At 42.5% G+C, this 18,993-nt stretch overlaps 1 protein-coding gene across 1 annotated transcript in view; it reads right to left on the reverse strand.

Moving 5' to 3' along the window:
• LOXHD1 (lipoxygenase homology PLAT domains 1) overlaps positions 1 to 18,993 on the reverse strand; it is a 153,605-nt gene that overhangs the window by 13,380 nt on the left and 121,232 nt on the right. The window contains exons 34-36 of the mRNA XM_062018863.1: positions 17,216 to 17,333; positions 9,425 to 9,602; positions 4,500 to 4,685 (exon numbers count right to left, since the gene is read on the reverse strand). Of these exons, the coding sequence (XP_061874847.1) occupies positions 4,500 to 4,685; positions 9,425 to 9,602; positions 17,216 to 17,333 (482 nt within the window). The remainder of the gene's footprint in view (positions 1 to 4,499; positions 4,686 to 9,424; positions 9,603 to 17,215; positions 17,334 to 18,993) is intronic.

An 18,993-nucleotide genomic window follows, 5' to 3' on the forward strand; every position in this document is an offset into this window, starting at 1 on the left:
CCTTGTCAAGTCTGATAGCTGAGCAAATCCTTACAAAGGGCTAATAAAGCAGAATCATTAGTTTTCTTTTAATAATTTATGGCCTATGAGTGCTCAAAAGGCTTGGAATCATGACTATGAATTGCAGAATCATACCTCTGGAAATGCCATGTGCTGCAAGTTCAAGGCCTGGGAAATTTAAGGCATGATCCAAGACACAGCTCCTTAAGAAGATAGTTCCTTCAGAGAAAGGGTGAAAAAAAGGCATACTGATGATGGATCCAGATCAAGAAAGGGGAGTAAGAAACTTTCTCCATTGGAAGAGCCACCCAAAGGTAGTTACTGGGACAGTCAGGCTATTTAAAACTCAATTAGACAATGTCATAGCAGCTGGTGTAATTGTGACAAGGGCTTTGTTGAGGCAAAGAAATTGGGCTGCATAACCTTGTTTATTTACTTCTGTCTTTGGCCCTACAGTAACTCAGTCTGGTTTATCCATAATTAGACCCTTCCTGGCTCCCTGTAGCTGATGGCAACTGAGATGATAGTCAAGAATCTGAAATTAGTGACTTCAGAAAGACTGCTTATCATCTGGGTTCAAATTTACCCAAGCAGATGAGGGAGCTGAATCCAGATTTCCCATATTTCCTCGTTGCAAGGAGGTAAAGGCAACAACAACAACAGAAAGAAACAGTAAATAATTCCATTACTGACATACAGAGAAACTTTAAGCTATTCTTCCAGGGTGGTGGTTTGGTTCTTAAACCAGAGAAAAAAATTGAGGGCTATATTTAGAAAGCAGGCATTTCTACAGACCTACAGATACTGATCTTGCATAAGTGTAGAAGTAAATGAACTGAGATACGAGAAATACATAGTGCCTGTGTGAGATCGGGAGATGGGGAGTCTGGAAACGATTAAATTTGCTTAGGAAGTCTAAATACATTAGGCTGAACATCAGTATCTCGAAGTAAACAGGGGCAAGATAAAAAGACAGGCAGCAAAACTAAAAAATACACTTCATTCACAGCAATTCATTGTTACCAGACTCTTGCTGGTGAGCTCTAAGCATCTAAAAAAATCAGGAACAAGTTCATTGAAACTGCAGTTTCAAAGCCTCTAAACTGCCTGTTTTCAAATGAGCACTGACTTCTTCCCTAATCAATATTGCTGAAGGCAGAAGAATTAGATGATGGCTTCATTCCTCCTGTATATCTCATACAGAGAAGCCACTCAGCAGTTTTTGTGGTGAAAATGGCATTTAAAAGCATTAAAGTGGGACCGTAAAACTGACATGCTTTTCCAGAGGAAGCAAAAGCAGTGTTTACAATTTAAAGACCTTCTGACAGTCTTTGCCTTTGCAACTACTGACTCTTCAACTCTATAAACACCTCACTGCAGTCAAATCTCAAAGAAAAGATAAACAAAGCTGGGATATGAACTGGGTGCAAAACCACTGCAGCAGAACTTTGCTGATGGGGACAGATGCTGAGCAAAGTAGCCACCTTGGGCATGCCATTTAAATGTATTTTATCCTGAAATAGGGGCAGGTTGGTTGATTTTTTGCTGGATCAAGTGATGTCTTGAAGGAAATGAAGCCTTAGAATCATAGATTCACAGAATGGTAGGGTTGGAAGGGACCTTTAGAGATCATCTAGTCCTGCAGAAGCAGGTTCACCTAGATCAGGTCGCATAGGAACGTGTCCAAGGAAGGAGACTCCACACCCTCCCTGGGCAGCCTGGGCCAGGGCTGCCTCACCTCAGTGCTGAAAGAGTTTTTTCTTCTGTTTAAGTAGAACTTTTTGTTTTTCCAGCTTCATCCCATTACCCCTTGTCCTGTTGCTAGCTACAATAGAAATAAGGGATGCCCCAACCTCCTGACATTTGTGATGGTTGGTAGTTCTCTCAACTGATGCTAAAGGCATCTAATGTGAGTCAAGGCATGCTGATGCTGTTATTAAGGCTGATTATTAATAAAATTAGGAAAAAGGCATCAACCACGTTCCAAGTATTCACCACATGAGGAGCAATGGGATAGGCCAGTGTGAGGCTGATTCCTCCACAGGCTATTGGCAGAGAACTGTTTAGCCCCTCCCCCCCAAAAAAAACCCAGCTAAAGAAAGAATTATCAACATCTGATGTTTCAGAGTAATAGTAAATACAAGCACATTTTTATTTAACACCCGAAATCCCCCAAGAATCTGAAAAAAACCCCATACATGACCCTCAACCCCTGAACCCACTAGTCCTTTCCAAAAAAAAGAGCCAGGAATTTCTGAGCACTGGCACAGCCAATTTATATAAATTATATAGAGAGAGCAGGCATATAAGCAGAGGATAAGTATAGCCTGGGATCCCAATGGTAATAAATACTCTACCCACCCAAAAAAATGTCATGCTGCATTGTGTGAAGTTTTAGATAGGATTCGCCTTTCACATGACTAATGCAAAAACAATGAAGACAACATATGTTCTGATTTAAATTACAGTTGTTCATCTTTCTGGGGGGAAAAACAAGTATGTTTTTGCTCAATAAAACCTGAGCATGTTGTTTGTCCAAGGCTTAACCTTATAGCTGGCTAGGCCTGGTAAAAGCCCTGTTAGCTATTACGTACAAATGGAAAGCAGTGTTATGAGAGAAACAAGGAAAGAGAATATGAGGTTGCAATATGTATTTATATTCATAAATGTCTGGTGGTTTAAGTATTTTGTCAGGTTCTGGATACATGTTTTACTATTTTAACTGACTTGTGGTGGCTGTCTGGCTACATGCTTTTAACCCACGGTAAATGTAAAGAAATTGAGACTATTTATTCCTTAGCCTAAAGCTAAATTGTTACTTCCTTTTGCCACTAACCATCAGCATGCAGATAACAATTACCATAGCTCAGATGCAATCTGGTAACTCCCCAACCTGTATTAACAACATCAGTGGCACAGAAAAGATGAAGCATGAATACTTGTGCAAGAAGGCAAAGGCAGCAAAACTGCCTAGATTAACAGGATTCGCTTGTCAGACAGCAGGGAGCAGACCCACGGGACTCGTTGCCATGGGATGCTGTGGGTGGCAAACGTCTCCTGGAGAGTCTGGGCAAGCACATGAACTAGAAAATTGACTGCAAGTTACTTAATGGACAAAAATGATATTCAGTTCACCAGATGCCCTGAGCTACACATAGTAAGATGCAGAGGACTGGGGAAGGATTATGTGCACTTGCTCAGTTCCACCTCTTCCTCAGGCACCCAGTGATGCTGCGGTTGGAAAAAGCTGCTGGGATCAACAGGCCCTTCATCTGACCCAGTTCTCATGTTCCTACATCCTAGCCCTTTTGCTTGCCTGAGCCCTAAGGATCAGCTCTGATCCGGTGGGTGTATTTCATTCTGTTAGCACAACCAATTGCCAGGGAGCCTCTTGAACTAAACATTCTTTCTCTAGACATTTTAGCTGGTAATATATTTGAAAATGAATCTGCAAGTCCATGTTGATTTCTTGCTGCTCTCAGAAGGACCTCTGAACCGCCTTCGCAACTGCAGAGATGCCCATTTGCTGAGCTAAAACTCAAGTGAGTATTTTGATGGCCCTTTCAATTTCTGCTTCTAAAGCGAAGATTGAAAGAACAAGCATTTTGACAACTAAAATCAGGTAAAAGCAGCTCTCTTACTGCATTCAGCACTGGCTATATAACATGGTATTACAGAATTTAATCAAATAAATTGTCCTGTGTTGTGGGAGTGATAAATACAAGCCAAAACTTTTCAGTGGGTGAGAATAAACAATCATGTTTGGTGGATGGTCCTATTTCCCATATTTTACAACAAATAGAGGCTACAATAAGATTTCTCTTAAGTAAAAATAAGGAGACAAACTTCCAATAGGAGAGTCTGATCCAGAGGGAGAGTTTGATGAAAACCACATGAGATGCAACCATCCCCGTCTGCACAACTTGAAAAAGCCAAGGTGGTGATGGCCAGGACATGTCCACAGTGGCATAAAACCCCAGCTCAGGCGTCAACCAGCTGCCTGAGTACAACCAGGTAATGACTAGGTAGTCCTGCTGCTATTCCTTTATTTATTTAATAAAGACAGACACAGATCTTTATTTCTATCTTCTGAAGCTCACTATGTTATGCCAGGCTGCATTACGCTGTGTGTCGGTGTCAGGCTGATAGCATTAAATTGCTAGGAAAGTGCCATACTGGCCTGTGAAAAAGGTATTGCATTAACAGAGTCAGTGTGTTGGGATAACAGGCTGGATGACTTTCCTTTGGAGGAGCTATCATTATCTGTGCTGCAGTGGTAACAGTAAGCTCTGATTAAAGAGACAGACTCCTGTATGAAAGAGGTATGCCTAGCAGGCGAGTTGGAACACAGGATCCAGCTAAAACCTTGTGATTACCCAGTGTGCAGCAGAGCTGGGAACAGTGTCCTCAGCCTGCTCCATAGCCATGGAGAAGCATGTCTTTGATCAAGTGAAAATGTTGTGCCAACCAATCCCACCCCACCAAGCCACTGCCCTGACCTTTGTTGTCGTGCCAGATCCGCACTTTGCAGAGATCTCCCAGGCTCAGCATGTCTGAGAAGTTGAATTCATCCATCTGGTTCCTCTCAAACTTGTTGGACTTGTTGGACTCCTTCAGAGCCAGGATCCCGCTGTCCCCATTCTCCCCAAACAGGATCAAGGACACATTGGCATCGGTGCCTGCTCCTGGAAGGAGAGAGCAAGGTGCATCATCACCTCTTCCATCTATATTCCTGTTACTCAAAATATTACCCATGCTGCATTTAATGGAAAAAATTCCCAGTATCTCACACAACAGTTTTCTCCACCAGCTCTCACCTCTTCTTATGCATATGCTGGGAAGAGAATACTTTCTAAGATGATCTTCATTACGTGACATTGAATTTTACGTGCCCACTACTGTCCATATTTTGCTTCAGGAAACGACCATGCTGTCGATTTTGCTAACTTTTGAAGAGTTCAAGGACAAACTATCACTTGCAACAACGTTAAGAACATTTTAGCTGAAAGCCTTACAACATTTTTTACCTAGCACTATTAAGAATTTGACCAAAATGATTGCTTTTTATTCTTGATGCTGTAACAAAAAAGCAGATTCATAGACATAAATTTGGTTCCACACAGGCAGACATTTCATTGCTATGTTAGAACCAAAGCCCTTACCTTTTGGAAAATGAAAATGAGATCATCAAACCCAAATCTCTCTTACAGAGAAACTCAGCATCTGCTGCCTTTGGTTAGATAGCCCAGCTTTGAAAATTCTAACTTCCTGCCAAGACGTTTCTTACACAAGAGTATCATAAACCCCTTTTTGGGCCACACAGGCAATATTTCCCACAGCTCCATTCACAACACAATGCAGAGACAAAGTTGGGGGGGACTGCAAACTTTTTGAGAAAGCTGCCACTTCTTCGAGATAATTACTTGAACACAGAAATTAGGAAGAAATCACAGCAGTTCTTATAGAAGGACTGAAAACAACTCTGAAAGTATAAGAAAGAGAGTCATACAGGGAAAAGGCAAAGCAACATTTGGTGTCCACGTGAAAAATTGCTTATGTTAAATGGGGACTAATTTTCAGTGGTTACGAGGGAAGGACTTAAGAAAGAAGAGAAACCATCAGTGATTCACGCAGTTCATCTGGCAGTACCTTTTATGACCCTAAAGCTTGCTGAGGTGAGGAACAAAGCAAACTGAAGTCCATTTCCTCACAAGGAGCAGGCTCCCAATTAATGCAAGGTCTCAAAAAGCACAGAACCAACTGTTTCTTAGCAAAACCTTCCCTGCAGGAAGAAACTTATGAAGGCCTCAAGCAGTGACATTTCCCTTACAAGCAATTAGTGGGATATGGGAAAGCAGAGGACAGAAATTGCAGAATCCATGTACATTTCACCTATTTGAGTCTCTGGTTTTCTTTGTTGTTGTTAATTCCAGGAAACTGTCAGGCACATTTAGGAACTGTAACGAATTTGACAAATGAAGAGACGAAGGCACTGTGGTTGCACAAGTCTTAACTGGCAGTGAATGCTCAGGGGTCGATACTGAGGTCTGCAGCACTGAACTTCGTCATCAACACTCTAAGCAATGACAGACTGCATCCTCAGCAAATTTCCAGATAACATTAAATTTGAGGGAGTGACTGACATGCTGAATGGCAGAATTCCAACCCAGATGATCCCTGAGAAACTTGAGGACTCGGCTAGCAGAAACCTTCTGAAGTTCAGCAAAGAGAAATGCAAACCCTTGCACTTGTATACACTGGGGAACTGAAGAAGACACAGATATTATAGCAGCAACATTCATACTCAGGTTGAATTTGAGCTAATAGTGAGTTCTCAGTGTTCAATGCGAACCATGTATTTGATTACATAAAGATGAGCATATCCTGCAGCTGAAGGGAAGCTCTTATGTCCTTTGCTCAGCACTGAGGAGCCCATTGGATCGTGGTTTCAGTTTGGGTCCCTAGCTCTCGACAAGATGCTGACAAGGGCTCAGTAGATAGTTGCCAAGATGGAGAGAAGCTGAGGCAGACAACAATGAGGAGAGGAAAAGGGAGATGAGCTGGGGCAGGCAAACAAGTGCCCCTTGGTCCTGTATTGGGATAGTGACAATGATAACAGGGTCATGTGTTGTGGAGATGTCTCACAGAGGCAGAGCCACATCAGGAAAAACACGTTTCTTAGGAAAATGGTACAGGTCTGTATCGGGTGCCTGACCTGGTGTTGACATCATCATTCCTGGAGGACTCCAAGACTTGAAAGGGCAGAGTCTCAGCTGATTTGACCTAGTGTTGGCAATAGTCCTTTGAGCATGAAGGCGGACGAAATAACCTCCAGAGAACCCTTTCAACAAGCGTGTCTATGATTTTATGACTCTCATTGAGCAGCTGCATTATTTTTAAACAACTGTAGGCTTGAGTCACAGCCTTCTGAGGCCAAAGAATTGTTTCTTTTGACTTAACAGAGACTTGGATGAGGCACCAACTGTCCTAAATTGTGTAATTTGTAGGCTGTAGCTGACCTGACAACATACTAATTAATCTTATAACAGTAGAGATAAAAACCTCCTGCTTTGTTAATGCTTGGAAAATTAGAAAGCAGTATTTATTCTCTTTATTGCATTGCCATGTATATAATGTCTGTGTATAGAATACAAAAAGCCTGCATAAATCTAAATTAATGGGTGAGGACATTTTTGTGACCTAGAAAGAGTCATCAGCTGGTCCAGCTTCATTGCAGCTAAATTTGTTGGTCATACCTTGAAGAAAATGCGCTTGTGGGTTACATCTCTTATAAGATCAAAAGTAAATCAAGATCTTGGTTTTAATCAAAGATTGCCCATCTGACCTGGGGTGTGTCTGGCATAATAACCTCTCCTCCTCTTGTCTGAGAACTGCTATCTGAGGTAGTTCTGGTGTCCCCTGGATTTGACCTTTTAGAGAGATGAGATTTGACCCTTGCAAGAGAGGGATCTTTCCCTCATGCAGCTTCTGTATATAACATCATCATCCAAGTTGAGTGACTTCTGGAAAGCCAAACTGCAGCTCAAATTTACAAGGAAAATTAGGAAAGAGTAAAACAGGCCTGTTGTTAAATGGGGGAGGAAATGACTGCTGCTTTCTAGTTTGCTCCTGGACAATTTTTGTGGGATTCATTTCCTCTAACTTTAGCTGTCTATCCTAACTTAATTTTGCTGCTTCTGTCAGAATCTGACAAAGATACAGTGACAGAGATGCTCCAGAGAATGATTCAGACCACTGATTAAGACTCCTTTCCCAGATATACTGACCAGGGATAGTCCACACCAGAAGGAGTTAAGACCACAAGTGTAATTTTTTTTGAGAGTGACAAATAGGTGAGATGAATCCTACCCTACACTTTCTTTTCTTTTTTTGTTTCAATGCTTCTGGTGCCCTGGAAAGGTGAGAGCTATTGCAGAGAAAAACTTTATGCCTAGAAATAAACACATCTGATTCTATTCACTGTGGAGCATTGTTGTCCACAGACAATGTCAGTGTGGCAGGAGATGATATAACGTGTTTAAACTAGCTGTCAAGGATAAAACATTTTTTTTTCCCCTGAATTGGTCCAACCAGGAGTAATCGTGGAATACATAATGATCAAAGAGGGGAGAGGTTTCATGACTTGTGCCCTCTTTAGATAAGCTGGATAAGGTTCAGCATTATGTCAATGTGCTGTGTGAACTAATCGTAAACAGACCCTCTGAAACCTCTTTGTGATCTGCTCTTTCCTACTGGTTGTCACTATTTGTAATGAAATAAAACGTTTCATCATTAATACCCAGCATCCTTCATTCAACGGGAAGGGCAGATCTGTCTCCTGCTGCTGTTGTCTTCTATTCTCCTCTCGTTTCTATTTCCACTGCCTTTGTGAGTTAGGGCTGGATTTCACAAAAAGGTCACAGAAAGATCTACCATTATACTGGATGGATTGCCAGATACATAAACAATTCTTCCTCTCTTTTGTTTTCTGCATTTCAAAACATGTTTTTCACACAAGTAGAAGGCAGAGCAGAAAGATAAAAAATGGTTAGGTGGCACAGAGACACTCTGCCAGAGGAATTTTGATATTCTTAGATCAAGCCTCACAAGCTGCATAAATTAACACTGGTAAACCCAGGAAAGAAGGGGGAAAAAAGAGAAAAAAAGAAAGTGAGGTAGAGATCAGCAAGGGGTTGTGTGCACTGGTGTGGCAGAATCCTCTTGGAGGGTCAGCCTTTCAAACAAGGTGTCTGCAAGATGATGTCTAACCTGCCCCATTTTGGCACAAGGCTGCTTGTATATGGCTGCGGCTTTCATTCAGTAGCCTGACAGAACCTCTCATGAAAAGAGGCAGTGATCCCAGGAAATGACATACAAATCCCGTTTCTTGGCTCCTGAAGCTCTTCAGCTTTCTTTCTACTCAGTTCCACCTCTTCTGTCTGATGTGCATTTAGGGATAGTTTTTCATATCCTGAGCTAAATGATCTCAAATCATGTAGAAAAGGAGGGTGAATCATTGTGGTATCCTCTGGACAAAGCAGATAGTGCGGTCCAAAAATCCAGAACCTGACAAATTTGTCCATAGCCTTTTTTTCCCCTCCTGTGGAGATGGATCTGACTTGACCAAAAATCAAAAGAGGCTCCTGACCATTACAATATAGTCTGGAAACTGTTTCTGTTAAGGTGTCTTTAGTCAGATCTAGGCCTTGTGTCTAAATATTTTATGCCCAGATCTCAGATGAGGATGAATCCTCCAGAACAATGCTGTCATGATGAAAAACCAGCCAAAATTATGGTGTTACAGCATAGCAAGGCTATAATTATGCTTTTAAAAACATAATTTCAAATTAAACAGGAAATGCTTTCCATTGCTATAAATCAACTTCACACTAGAAAAGTCATCAAATATCCACCATGGACATACCTCCAATATCACTGGTTTTAACCTGAAGAGTGTATGTTGTGTCCTCCATCATCTGCTCATCATTTATGACAGCTGGCATCTCACACTCAAGGCTACCCTTGTCATTTTTCAGCTTTGACAACCATTCACCATAGGTAAACGTGGCCACTTCTTGATTAGTCAGATTCTTCAGAACGATCTGTATAGAGACAAAATCAGGGGGAAACACTTCAGCTAAACTTCAGCTGCTGTTTGAATGAGGACAAAGATTAAACTTCTAAAGTGCACAATGTGGCAGAACATGGGTAGAGCTTGGCCATAGGTTCAAAGTCTGTACTGAGCTCTCTCCCATGGCCAATATTTGCTGCAGTGACTTGTCCTGAGAAATAGTCTTCATATAAATATTCCACCTCTTCACACATGGGGTAAAGCATAGGAAGAAATTTGCTCCTCTGACATAAGTTAAAGATCATCTTTAAGAGAGTCAGACCTATCCTAACAGTCACTATGGAAATCATGCCAAAGAAGTGACAGAGAGTTATTAAAAACCTCACTACCTCTCCTTGAAGGATCATTCCTTCGCCTGCCTCCTCTGTGCAAACACACAGCAATCATTGTAGAGATTTGCAAACCAACCCCAAACAAATTAAAGCAACTGCACAAGATAAAATTAGGCCAGCAAAACTTAATGTTTCACACACTTCTCCCTCTGGGAAAAGGTGACAGAACAAACAGTATGCAACAGATATTAGTCACATCATCTAGTGTGTCACAGGAAGGAGCTCAGATGCTGTGGTGATAAGAGTAGGAACCTATTTAGAACAAGCCAGTGAGTTACTCCAACAGATGCCCAGCAAAATACCCACCTTTATGTCTTCTGTTCAATGTGGGCTCAGTGGAGCACCAGTCCACTGGGAGAAAGGCAATCCACTAGCCTAGAGCAAAAATTGCAGTAAATTCTCACTAAATTAGGTGAGCTGGAGGCGAGCTTTGAAATACTGTTTGTGTTTCCATCTAATAGAAACGGAAACCAGACCTGAAAGTAGCAGCGCATCAGCTAACAGTATCTTACAAGGCACATCTCTGCAAAGGATATGAACTCAAATGCATTAGGGAGGTCTGATCTGATATTAGGAAGAAAAGAATCATGGAGCCATGGAAAAATGTGAAGTAAAATGGGACATCTGAAGGTGTCTAACCCCACCTCCTGCTCCAAGCATTGCTACCTGCAAGGCCATGTTCAACTGAGTTTTGTAAAATCTCCAAGGACGGAGATTTCTCCAGTGCTCTGGGTCCCCATTGCCGGGCTGCACAACTTTCATGGGGAAAATATTTTTTTTCCTTATATCCAATCAGGGTTTTCTGTGATGCAACTTGTGGCCATTGCCTCATGGCTGTTCACTGTTCACCTTTGAGAAGAGACTGGACCAATGGTCTCTGTATCCTGCCTTTTAGCAGCAGGAGATTGCAATTAGATTCGTCCTCCAACTTTTCTTCTCAAGGTTTAAAAACTCCATCTAACCTCAGCCTTTCCTTGTGTGCCATATCATAGAATCATACAATTGTTTTGGCTGGAAGAGACCTTTAAGATCATCGAGTCCAGCCTTTGTCCCAGCCCTATCAACCACTAGACCATTTTCCCAAGTATAACATCCAACCTTCTCTTAAACACGTCCAGGGACAGTAACTATGCTTCAGCTCCTTGACTATCTTAGTAACCTTCCATTACACTCTCATATATCAGCCTAAGAAACCTACAAAACTTATCTTGAGATAAAACACACTCAAATTCTGTCCTCTAGCAGCATGTGTCCCAATCCATGGCCTTCTGCTGACCCCCACCAAGATTTGCTGGAGCCTTTAGCAATTCAAAAGGAGCAGATTTCTTCAGGTTATATATATAAAAAAAAGATTCTAAAGAGGCCAGTAGTTACACCAAAGTTGAAGCAGTAGCAGTGTTATTTCTGCATTGTACAGATCCCTGAGTACAGAACTCATCTGGGGTTTTCTGTCTGCCTGATACTAAACAGGGATCTGTAACACAGCACCTTCATCCCAGAGGTACAGGACATTTTGGGCTGCTTAAGCTGTCCCACTTTTCTAAAAAGGTGCTTATTCACAGCTGGTGACATTGTTACTTTGTGGTCAAAAATATACTCTATGAGTCAAGAGTTGTCAAATCAAATCCTTGCTTTGAACCAAGGAGAAATCACCCCAGCTGGTACTCTCTCTGCTGGTGCACAGACCAGAAGGAAATCTCCTCTCTCAAGGATACATGAGTGATATCTGCATCCTCTTTAGAGTACAACATAGAAAATTTCCTTTGGCCAGAATTTGCAAATTTGAATTGTGAATACTTTCAGGTTGATTGAAAATACCCTTTTTTCCCTCTCGTTTCATAAAATTTTTGCTGGAAAATGTTCAGCCAGCTTTACCTTTGTCCTACTTCAGAATGACAGTGACAGTTAGGAGCAAAATGTCCTGAGCAAAGCTTGCAGGAAAGTATTAGGAAAGCAGCAGGGAGTAAAAGCAGATTAGGGTTGCCAGTTGGAGTGCACTCAAAGACAAAGAGATCAGACACCTCTCACAGATAACCAGCCAATGCTCCAATTGCTGTCTGAGAAAACCTCTCTGGCTACTAAAACTGCTGGAGCAAAATGACCTCTCTATCCATTCCCAGTCCCTCACCCAGGATGAGTGATTTCATCTGTACACAGCTTCATGTGAGCAGTTAGAACACATATGGAGAGAAGCCTCCTCTATCTTTTTTCTGGAGTGCTGTTCCAGAGAGGAGCAGACAGGAGAAAGAGCTTAAGAAAAGCTGTGGCAGGAAGATTGCACAGTCACTGTGTGGATATGTCACCTACTTTACCTAGCATGAGTGACTAAACACCAGGCACCACCAAGTTATAGAGTCCTTTTGGATTGAAAAGCCCTTTAAGCTCATCGAGTCCAAGTCCTCACCTCACACGGCCAAGCCCATCACTAAAACATGTCCCTCAACACCGCGGCTTGGCAGTATCTCCAGGGATGGGGACTCCTCCACCTTCCTGGGCAGCCTGGGACAGAGCATGATAACCCTCTCAGTGAAGAGGTTCATTCTAATATTCAATCTAAACCTCCCCTAGCACAACTTGAGGCCTCTTCCTCTTATCCTATCACTCATTACTTGAGAGAAGAGATAGACACCACCTCACTACAAACCTCTTGTCAAGTAGTTGCAGACAGTGATCACATCTCCCCTCAGCCTCCAGACTTGTGCTCCAGCCCCTTCCCCAGCTCCGCTGCCTGGCTCTGGCCACACTCCAGCCTCTCAGTGTCCCTCTGGCAGTGAGGGGCCCAACACTGAGCATAGCCCTCGAGTTGCAGCCTCCCCAGGGCCCAGCACAGCAGGACAATCACTGCCCTGGGCCTGCTGGACACACTACTTCTGGTACATGCCCTTGGCCTTCTTGGCCACCTGCTGGCTCACGTTCAGATGCTGCTGATCAGCACCTCTCCAGTCACACATCCTCAAGCCTCTTGCATTGTATGAGGTTGCTGTGGGCCCACTACAGAACCCAGCACTGAGCCCTGTTAAACCTCAGTCCCATTGATCCAGCCCAAGCACATCATGTTGTCCCTCCCCACAGCCATTGCTCAGAGCCAGGTGTCACCAGGGAAGAAACACATTCCACTCAAGCTGGGAACAGGTCACGACCCATTCAAGGCACGTCTCCCTCTCTCAGTTCCATCCCTCTACTGACTATAGAAGAGGCTTAGCTTTGTAGAAGAGGTCAAAGCTGAGTGTAGCTTTTTCAATGACTAAACCAGCACAAACTGGATCCCATCCTACAAGAAGATGTTTGTAGGTGTTTCACACATAGAAGATGATGTAGGATTTCGATTTTGATCATGGGGGTCAAGAAAGGCATTTCAGGGAGCTGAGGGGAGACTATTTTTACTTTGTTCACTGTGGATGTTCTACATGGTTTCAAACACAAACTTGATCATTATTACACATGAATTTTAATTGGTCTGTATAACACCTACAGACAATAAAAAGAAAGTGGGAGCAGTTCTTATGAATAATATGTTGATAACATGCTTTGTAGGTGAGCAAGTATCATTGCTGACAGGAACTTTAAACCAGCAACTCAAAATTAGTTGTGTGCTGTAACAGAAAGGTTTGATGTGTCTAATCACTTGATTTACCCCTACAATAAAATACAATCTGCAGAGCCTCCCACCTCACTAGCATCAAAATACATAGGTCTTGGATTTCATCTTTAAAGACTCAAACACAGGTTTATATGGTTCTGTTCTGTGTCATTAGTCTTTGTTTAAAACCAGGGTCCTCTGACTGTAAAACAAAAAGACTTTGCTCTATTTCAAAGAATAAAGTCAGCTTCAGCTATATAATGAATTGTCTCAAATTCTCTTAATCTCCTTTATATAAAGGAGAATAAAGACTGAGTCCCACATTCAGGATTATTTGTGACGTTTGAATGCAGTGTAATTAGTGCTTCATTAAGGCAGCTTCTTATCTGCCTGGCTTTGACAGCACAAAGTAACATTAAAATTCTGAGGGAAGCAACTCTGCAGAATTCAACAGTCTCACAATTCCTGTTATTTCACTCTTGACAGCTTTCATTCCTTCTTATTTCTAGCTTTTTTCAACTTTGTATCTAAGGCAGAGGGCAGCAGGTGAAATCATCATGGGGACTGAGGAACCAGCTGTCCCCAGGAGAAGGTTTCCAAAGTATCTCTTTAGATAAGTTTCATAATTAGAAGTCACAAATTCTTTAAAATGAAGGTGGTAAAAACTTGGCACAGGCTGCCCAGAGATGTGGTAGATGCTCCATCCCTGGAAACATTCCAGGTCAGGTTGGATGAGACTCTGAGCAACCTGGTCTAGTGGAAGGTGTCCCTGCCTTGGAAAGGGAATTGGATTAGATGGCCTTTTAAGGCTCCTTCCAACCCAAACTATTCCGTGAATCTGTGATACTGTTCTCTGATTTTTCACAAACACAGAGCAGTGTCATGATGGCCTGATGTGAAAGAACATGAGATTCAACATTAGGTCACAGGAAAATATTCACACCCTATATCTCTCCCAGCAGTGGTGAGATCAAAAAACCTTGCTCAGCTTCGGAGAGTTTTGGGTAAGCCTTTCTGTGCATGGTAATAATGAATAATATTCAATAATCAATAATATTTATTCAGGTCTAACACGTTGCTAATCAAATCTTGTTCCCTCCAGAGGATTAGGTATCAGCATTTAAAATTTATTGCCACTTCTGGTGTAATTTGAATCTTTGGCACCAAGTGCATTACTTTGCTGAGATTCTGAATGAAATTTCAATGTATTTTATCTAGACTGGAATAAAAAAAAAAAGAAAAAAGAAAAAAGACTACTTCTCTGCTTGTAAATTGAATCTTTTGGCTGCGTACATCATCATTGATAATTTATGCATTTTAATTGGTATTTATGCATTGCTATTTCTGGTAAACTAGAAGCAGTATAAATTGTGACCGGCAATAGCTTACAAAAAGACCAAAGAGAATTAAAAAGATCATTTATTGTTATTTTAATAGAGCAAGAAAACTGAGAATATACTGTAGGTAAATGGAGCAACAAATGGTTAATTACGGGGTTGATGGCTTAATCTAGCTTCTCATTTCACTGTGCTAGTTAGCACTAAATGTGAACCATCTGTCTGAGAGTTTAGCACTACCCCCACAAGTATTTCATTATGCAGTTTTAATATGCACTTTTGACAGAAATGGAAACGGGCTCAGATCAGTTTTCATGTCACACCAGGCTACATAAGTTTTCAAGGCTGGAATACAAATCAGAGAACACAAATCCTTCCCCCCCTCTTCCAGATCACTCCTGTCCTCACTCTCTGCCCGGGAATGCAAATGCTATGTTTACCTTTGCAGGAAAGGTGGGAAAGGAATCTAATAAATAAAGTTCCCTCTGTGTCACTGGAGTTAGAGGATTCTCCATACTCTGCCCCTCTAAGAAAAATAGAAACTAAGGATGCAATTTTCCAGACCTTCTAAAATCCTGGTCTCAAAAAGCTCTATGCAAGGTCTGTCTGTTGCATCTGTAGAGCTGCTACAGGGTTGTAAACCCACTGGATAGGTCAAAATGGGAGTCCTTTTTGTCCATGTACCTGGGAAAGGCTTGCTTTGGGTGAGTCAGTCCAGCAGACTCAGGAGTTGGAAAGACTGGACATAGGACTCCAGATGAGGCCTCACCAGGGCAGAGCACAGGGGGAGCAGGACTTCCCTTGACCTGCTGGCCACAGTTTTCTTGATGCATCCCAGGATGCCATTGGCCTTCTTGGCCACGAGGGCACATTGCTGGCTCATGGTTACTTTATTATCAACCAGCACTCCCAGAACTCTCTCTCTCTGCAGAGCTGCTCTCCAGCAAGTCAATCCTCAGCCTGTACTGGTGCATGGGGTTGTTCCTCCCCAGATGTAGTACTCTGCACTTGTCCTTGTTGAACCTCATGAGGTTTGTAATATGGTTTACAATACTCAGGGGAACTGCTGAGTATCAGGGAACTGCTGAAGGGAGTTTGAATGAAATCAGAGAACAGACGGAGTTATTCCTTAAGCAAAAAGAGAAAAACTGGGTGTCTGTGGTATATATTTGGAAGATCTATGCCAGAGGTCTAATGCTTTAGAAAGCTGCATAAGGGTTGCTGAGAAAAGTGAGATGGCAATGCTGAAGTGAAAAAGGTGCTGCATGACAGAAATGCTTTTCAGCCTATGCTAATGGAGGTGAAGAGCAGGTCACCGCTTCACTGAAAACTGGTGGCTACCTCGCACCAGTGTTTAGAAACACATTATTTACAGAAAAAGAAGGACAGCTTCAGACTAGTTGAAAAAGATAAAAAAAAACAAGGAAGAAGTTATACACTGTTCTTTCTGACCAAGGGCTAAGCTACTGGGTCTTAACCTGTTCTGGTAAAAACATCAAGATACAGGAATCCAGCAGGATACTTAATCCAGAAAAACACGCTAAATAAACATGGCAGAGATGTGTTTCTCCCTTAATGGCATCTAATAGTGCAGAATCAGGCCATCACTCCAACTCTGTCTTAGGAATATCAATATACGGACCCATAATAAGCTGACTACATTTAACTCCCCAAGGGTAAGTGATCTTTACAGGGAGCTAGTGGCTTAGTAGAGAAGATAAAGGCAAGCTCTGTGCTTTAGTGCAAGAAAATATAACCAACAGAAGTGGAGCCATTTTGCACACTCTAGTCAAAATGCACACTCTGGTCAAAATGACACCTTACTTGTATGAAGAAGAAAAGAAAGGAATGTGCCTGTGTGTTAGCAGGAGAAGAGTAGCAGAAAGGTGGGTTGCTTTCCCTTAAAAGGATGGTTTGTTTTGAAATGTCCCAGCCAGCCCAGGCCCACAGTAGCTGTCCCTGCTTGACAAAGGGAGATCCACTCTCCCACAGGGTCAGAGCATGGCAGGGGGCTGCAGGAGCTGAGCTTACGTCCCAGGGACCAGAAAATACTGCAGGTACCCTGATGGCAAGACAAGGTTCTTTTAGAGGGAGAGAAAGTGAGATCTAACAGCAGAAACTGTGATAAAGCTTTACACCACAACTTTTGCCCTTGCTGTCTTCTTTTTTTTTTTTTTACTCAGTTCCTACAGGAAAAAAACCAAACCATGAGAAACCAAAAGGAAAGAGGCAGGAAATTAATAAAATTGAGTCACTCGCTGCCTTTCCCTGCTTTCTCAAAGACTGAGAGGCAGCAAGCAGGTTGCAAAGAGAGGTGTGACTTAAAGTGCGTTACCCTTTCCAGGAACCAGTGTGGGCGAGTCCCCTTCCCGTCCGTGCGGATCCTCATCTTCCTGAGGGGTGCGATATCAGCAATCTCCATAATGAAACTATCCTCTTGGCCTCGCTCAAACCTGGGGGGATTGAAAGACCAACAAGGTTTCCCACTGCTTTACAGAACCATTGCATCTCGATCCCCTCTCTGTGCTGCAATTTGCACCCTGCCAACACCCTCAAGTTAAAAGTTTATGAGTGCACTTTATTAGACTTGAGCTTTTCTGTCCTGCAATCAGTAGCTGCTGTGTTTTTGGCAAAATGACTCAGTGCAGATTTGACAGGGATTCCTCCTCCCCTGGAAAATCAAGCCCATACAAGGCACCAGGAGTCTTTCCAGGCAGCCTGTAGCATACATTATCGCTTCATTTGGAACCAGAACAATAAAGACTCACAGTCAGGTTTCTGCTCATTGCTTTCTTCCTGGCATTCGCCCAGGTGCCTGCCCTTAGCCCACCCCAGCCAAGGGAAAGCAATTTTGCTTAATTGTCTTTCACTCAGATGCAGCACGGAACTTCGCATTTGCTGTGGAGACAGACAGTTACTGCAGCTCAGCTAAATACAGCAACCTGATTTCAAGCTGGAGCCAAATGCCTAAATTTAAGTAAGTGCAGGAAAATTGTGTTATAGAAAGGAGCCAAAACCACCTGTCCCATGCTACCCTTCTGAATTTGGGGAATTTGGATTTGCAGACTAGTTGTGAGTTTGGTAAGAAGCAGGATAGGTTTGTGTAACATTGCATGAAAGATCTGACCCTGTGCTTGGCTGCTGTATGGGATGTGTAGGAGCTGCTCATCCATAGCAATCAGTAGAAAGCAGGAAAAAGGGAAAAACAGCTCGCATATGCTTCCTGAAGAACATTGGCTAGTACAGCAGCTACCTTGCCTCCCTCTTAGCATCAATGGTGCTAGGAAGAAAACCTTGCTTCAGTGCAAGAACCTCGTCAGGCTCAATATTACTCTGTTTAGAGCAAGTGTGTCTTCTGGGTTCAACCCCCAAATACTCTGTCAGACCTGCTGTGGGCTTGGTGATGGAAATCCAACCCTTGCTAAACAGAAGGGCAGGCAAATCCAGGTGGTCTACCAAGCAACACCAAAATGACTCTGCTGTTGAGATTCCTCCTTTTTGCAGACTTCTTGTGAGCAAGTTACCTGAGCTTGAGAGAAGTTTGGAGAGAGCTCTGCAAACTATGGGCATTACCATCATATAGACAATCTCTAATGATGAATCTCTTTGCTGGCCATGTACTCAGCCTGCCACAGCTGTGCAGTGTCAGGATACAGAAAAAAAACCCCTAGGTTCTTTACCAAGCTCTGCTCAGATGACACTCTGCAAAATGGGTGTGATTATCCTCACACCATTATCTAAGCCTGCATAGCTGCAGATGTTAGCAATAGGTCTTGGCTCGAACCTCTCAGTTTTCATCCAGGCATTGCTTTCGCTGCACTCCCAGAGGCATTTGGACAGGATGTTTTGGTCCCAGTCCATTTCTAGTTATTAAGGGTTATGTTTGCTCTTTGAAAAACTCCCCTCTCTTGTTATTTGTCTTTCTGTGATACTGGATACCAAGACAGTCTCACTGTGAGAATATCCTTTTGTGTCTGTACTGTATTAATTTCTACATCTATTTCAGAAGAAGGTGTGACCCTTCCAGTCTGCATTATTCCATGATCCTATGATCAGTTTTCATTACAACCACTATTACCTACAAAACTTCATAGAAGTCTCTCAATCTGCTTC

This window comes from Colius striatus, chromosome Z, assembly GCF_028858725.1.
Source record: "Colius striatus isolate bColStr4 chromosome Z, bColStr4.1.hap1, whole genome shotgun sequence".
NCBI classification, from domain to species: Eukaryota; Metazoa; Chordata; class Aves; order Coliiformes; family Coliidae; genus Colius; species Colius striatus.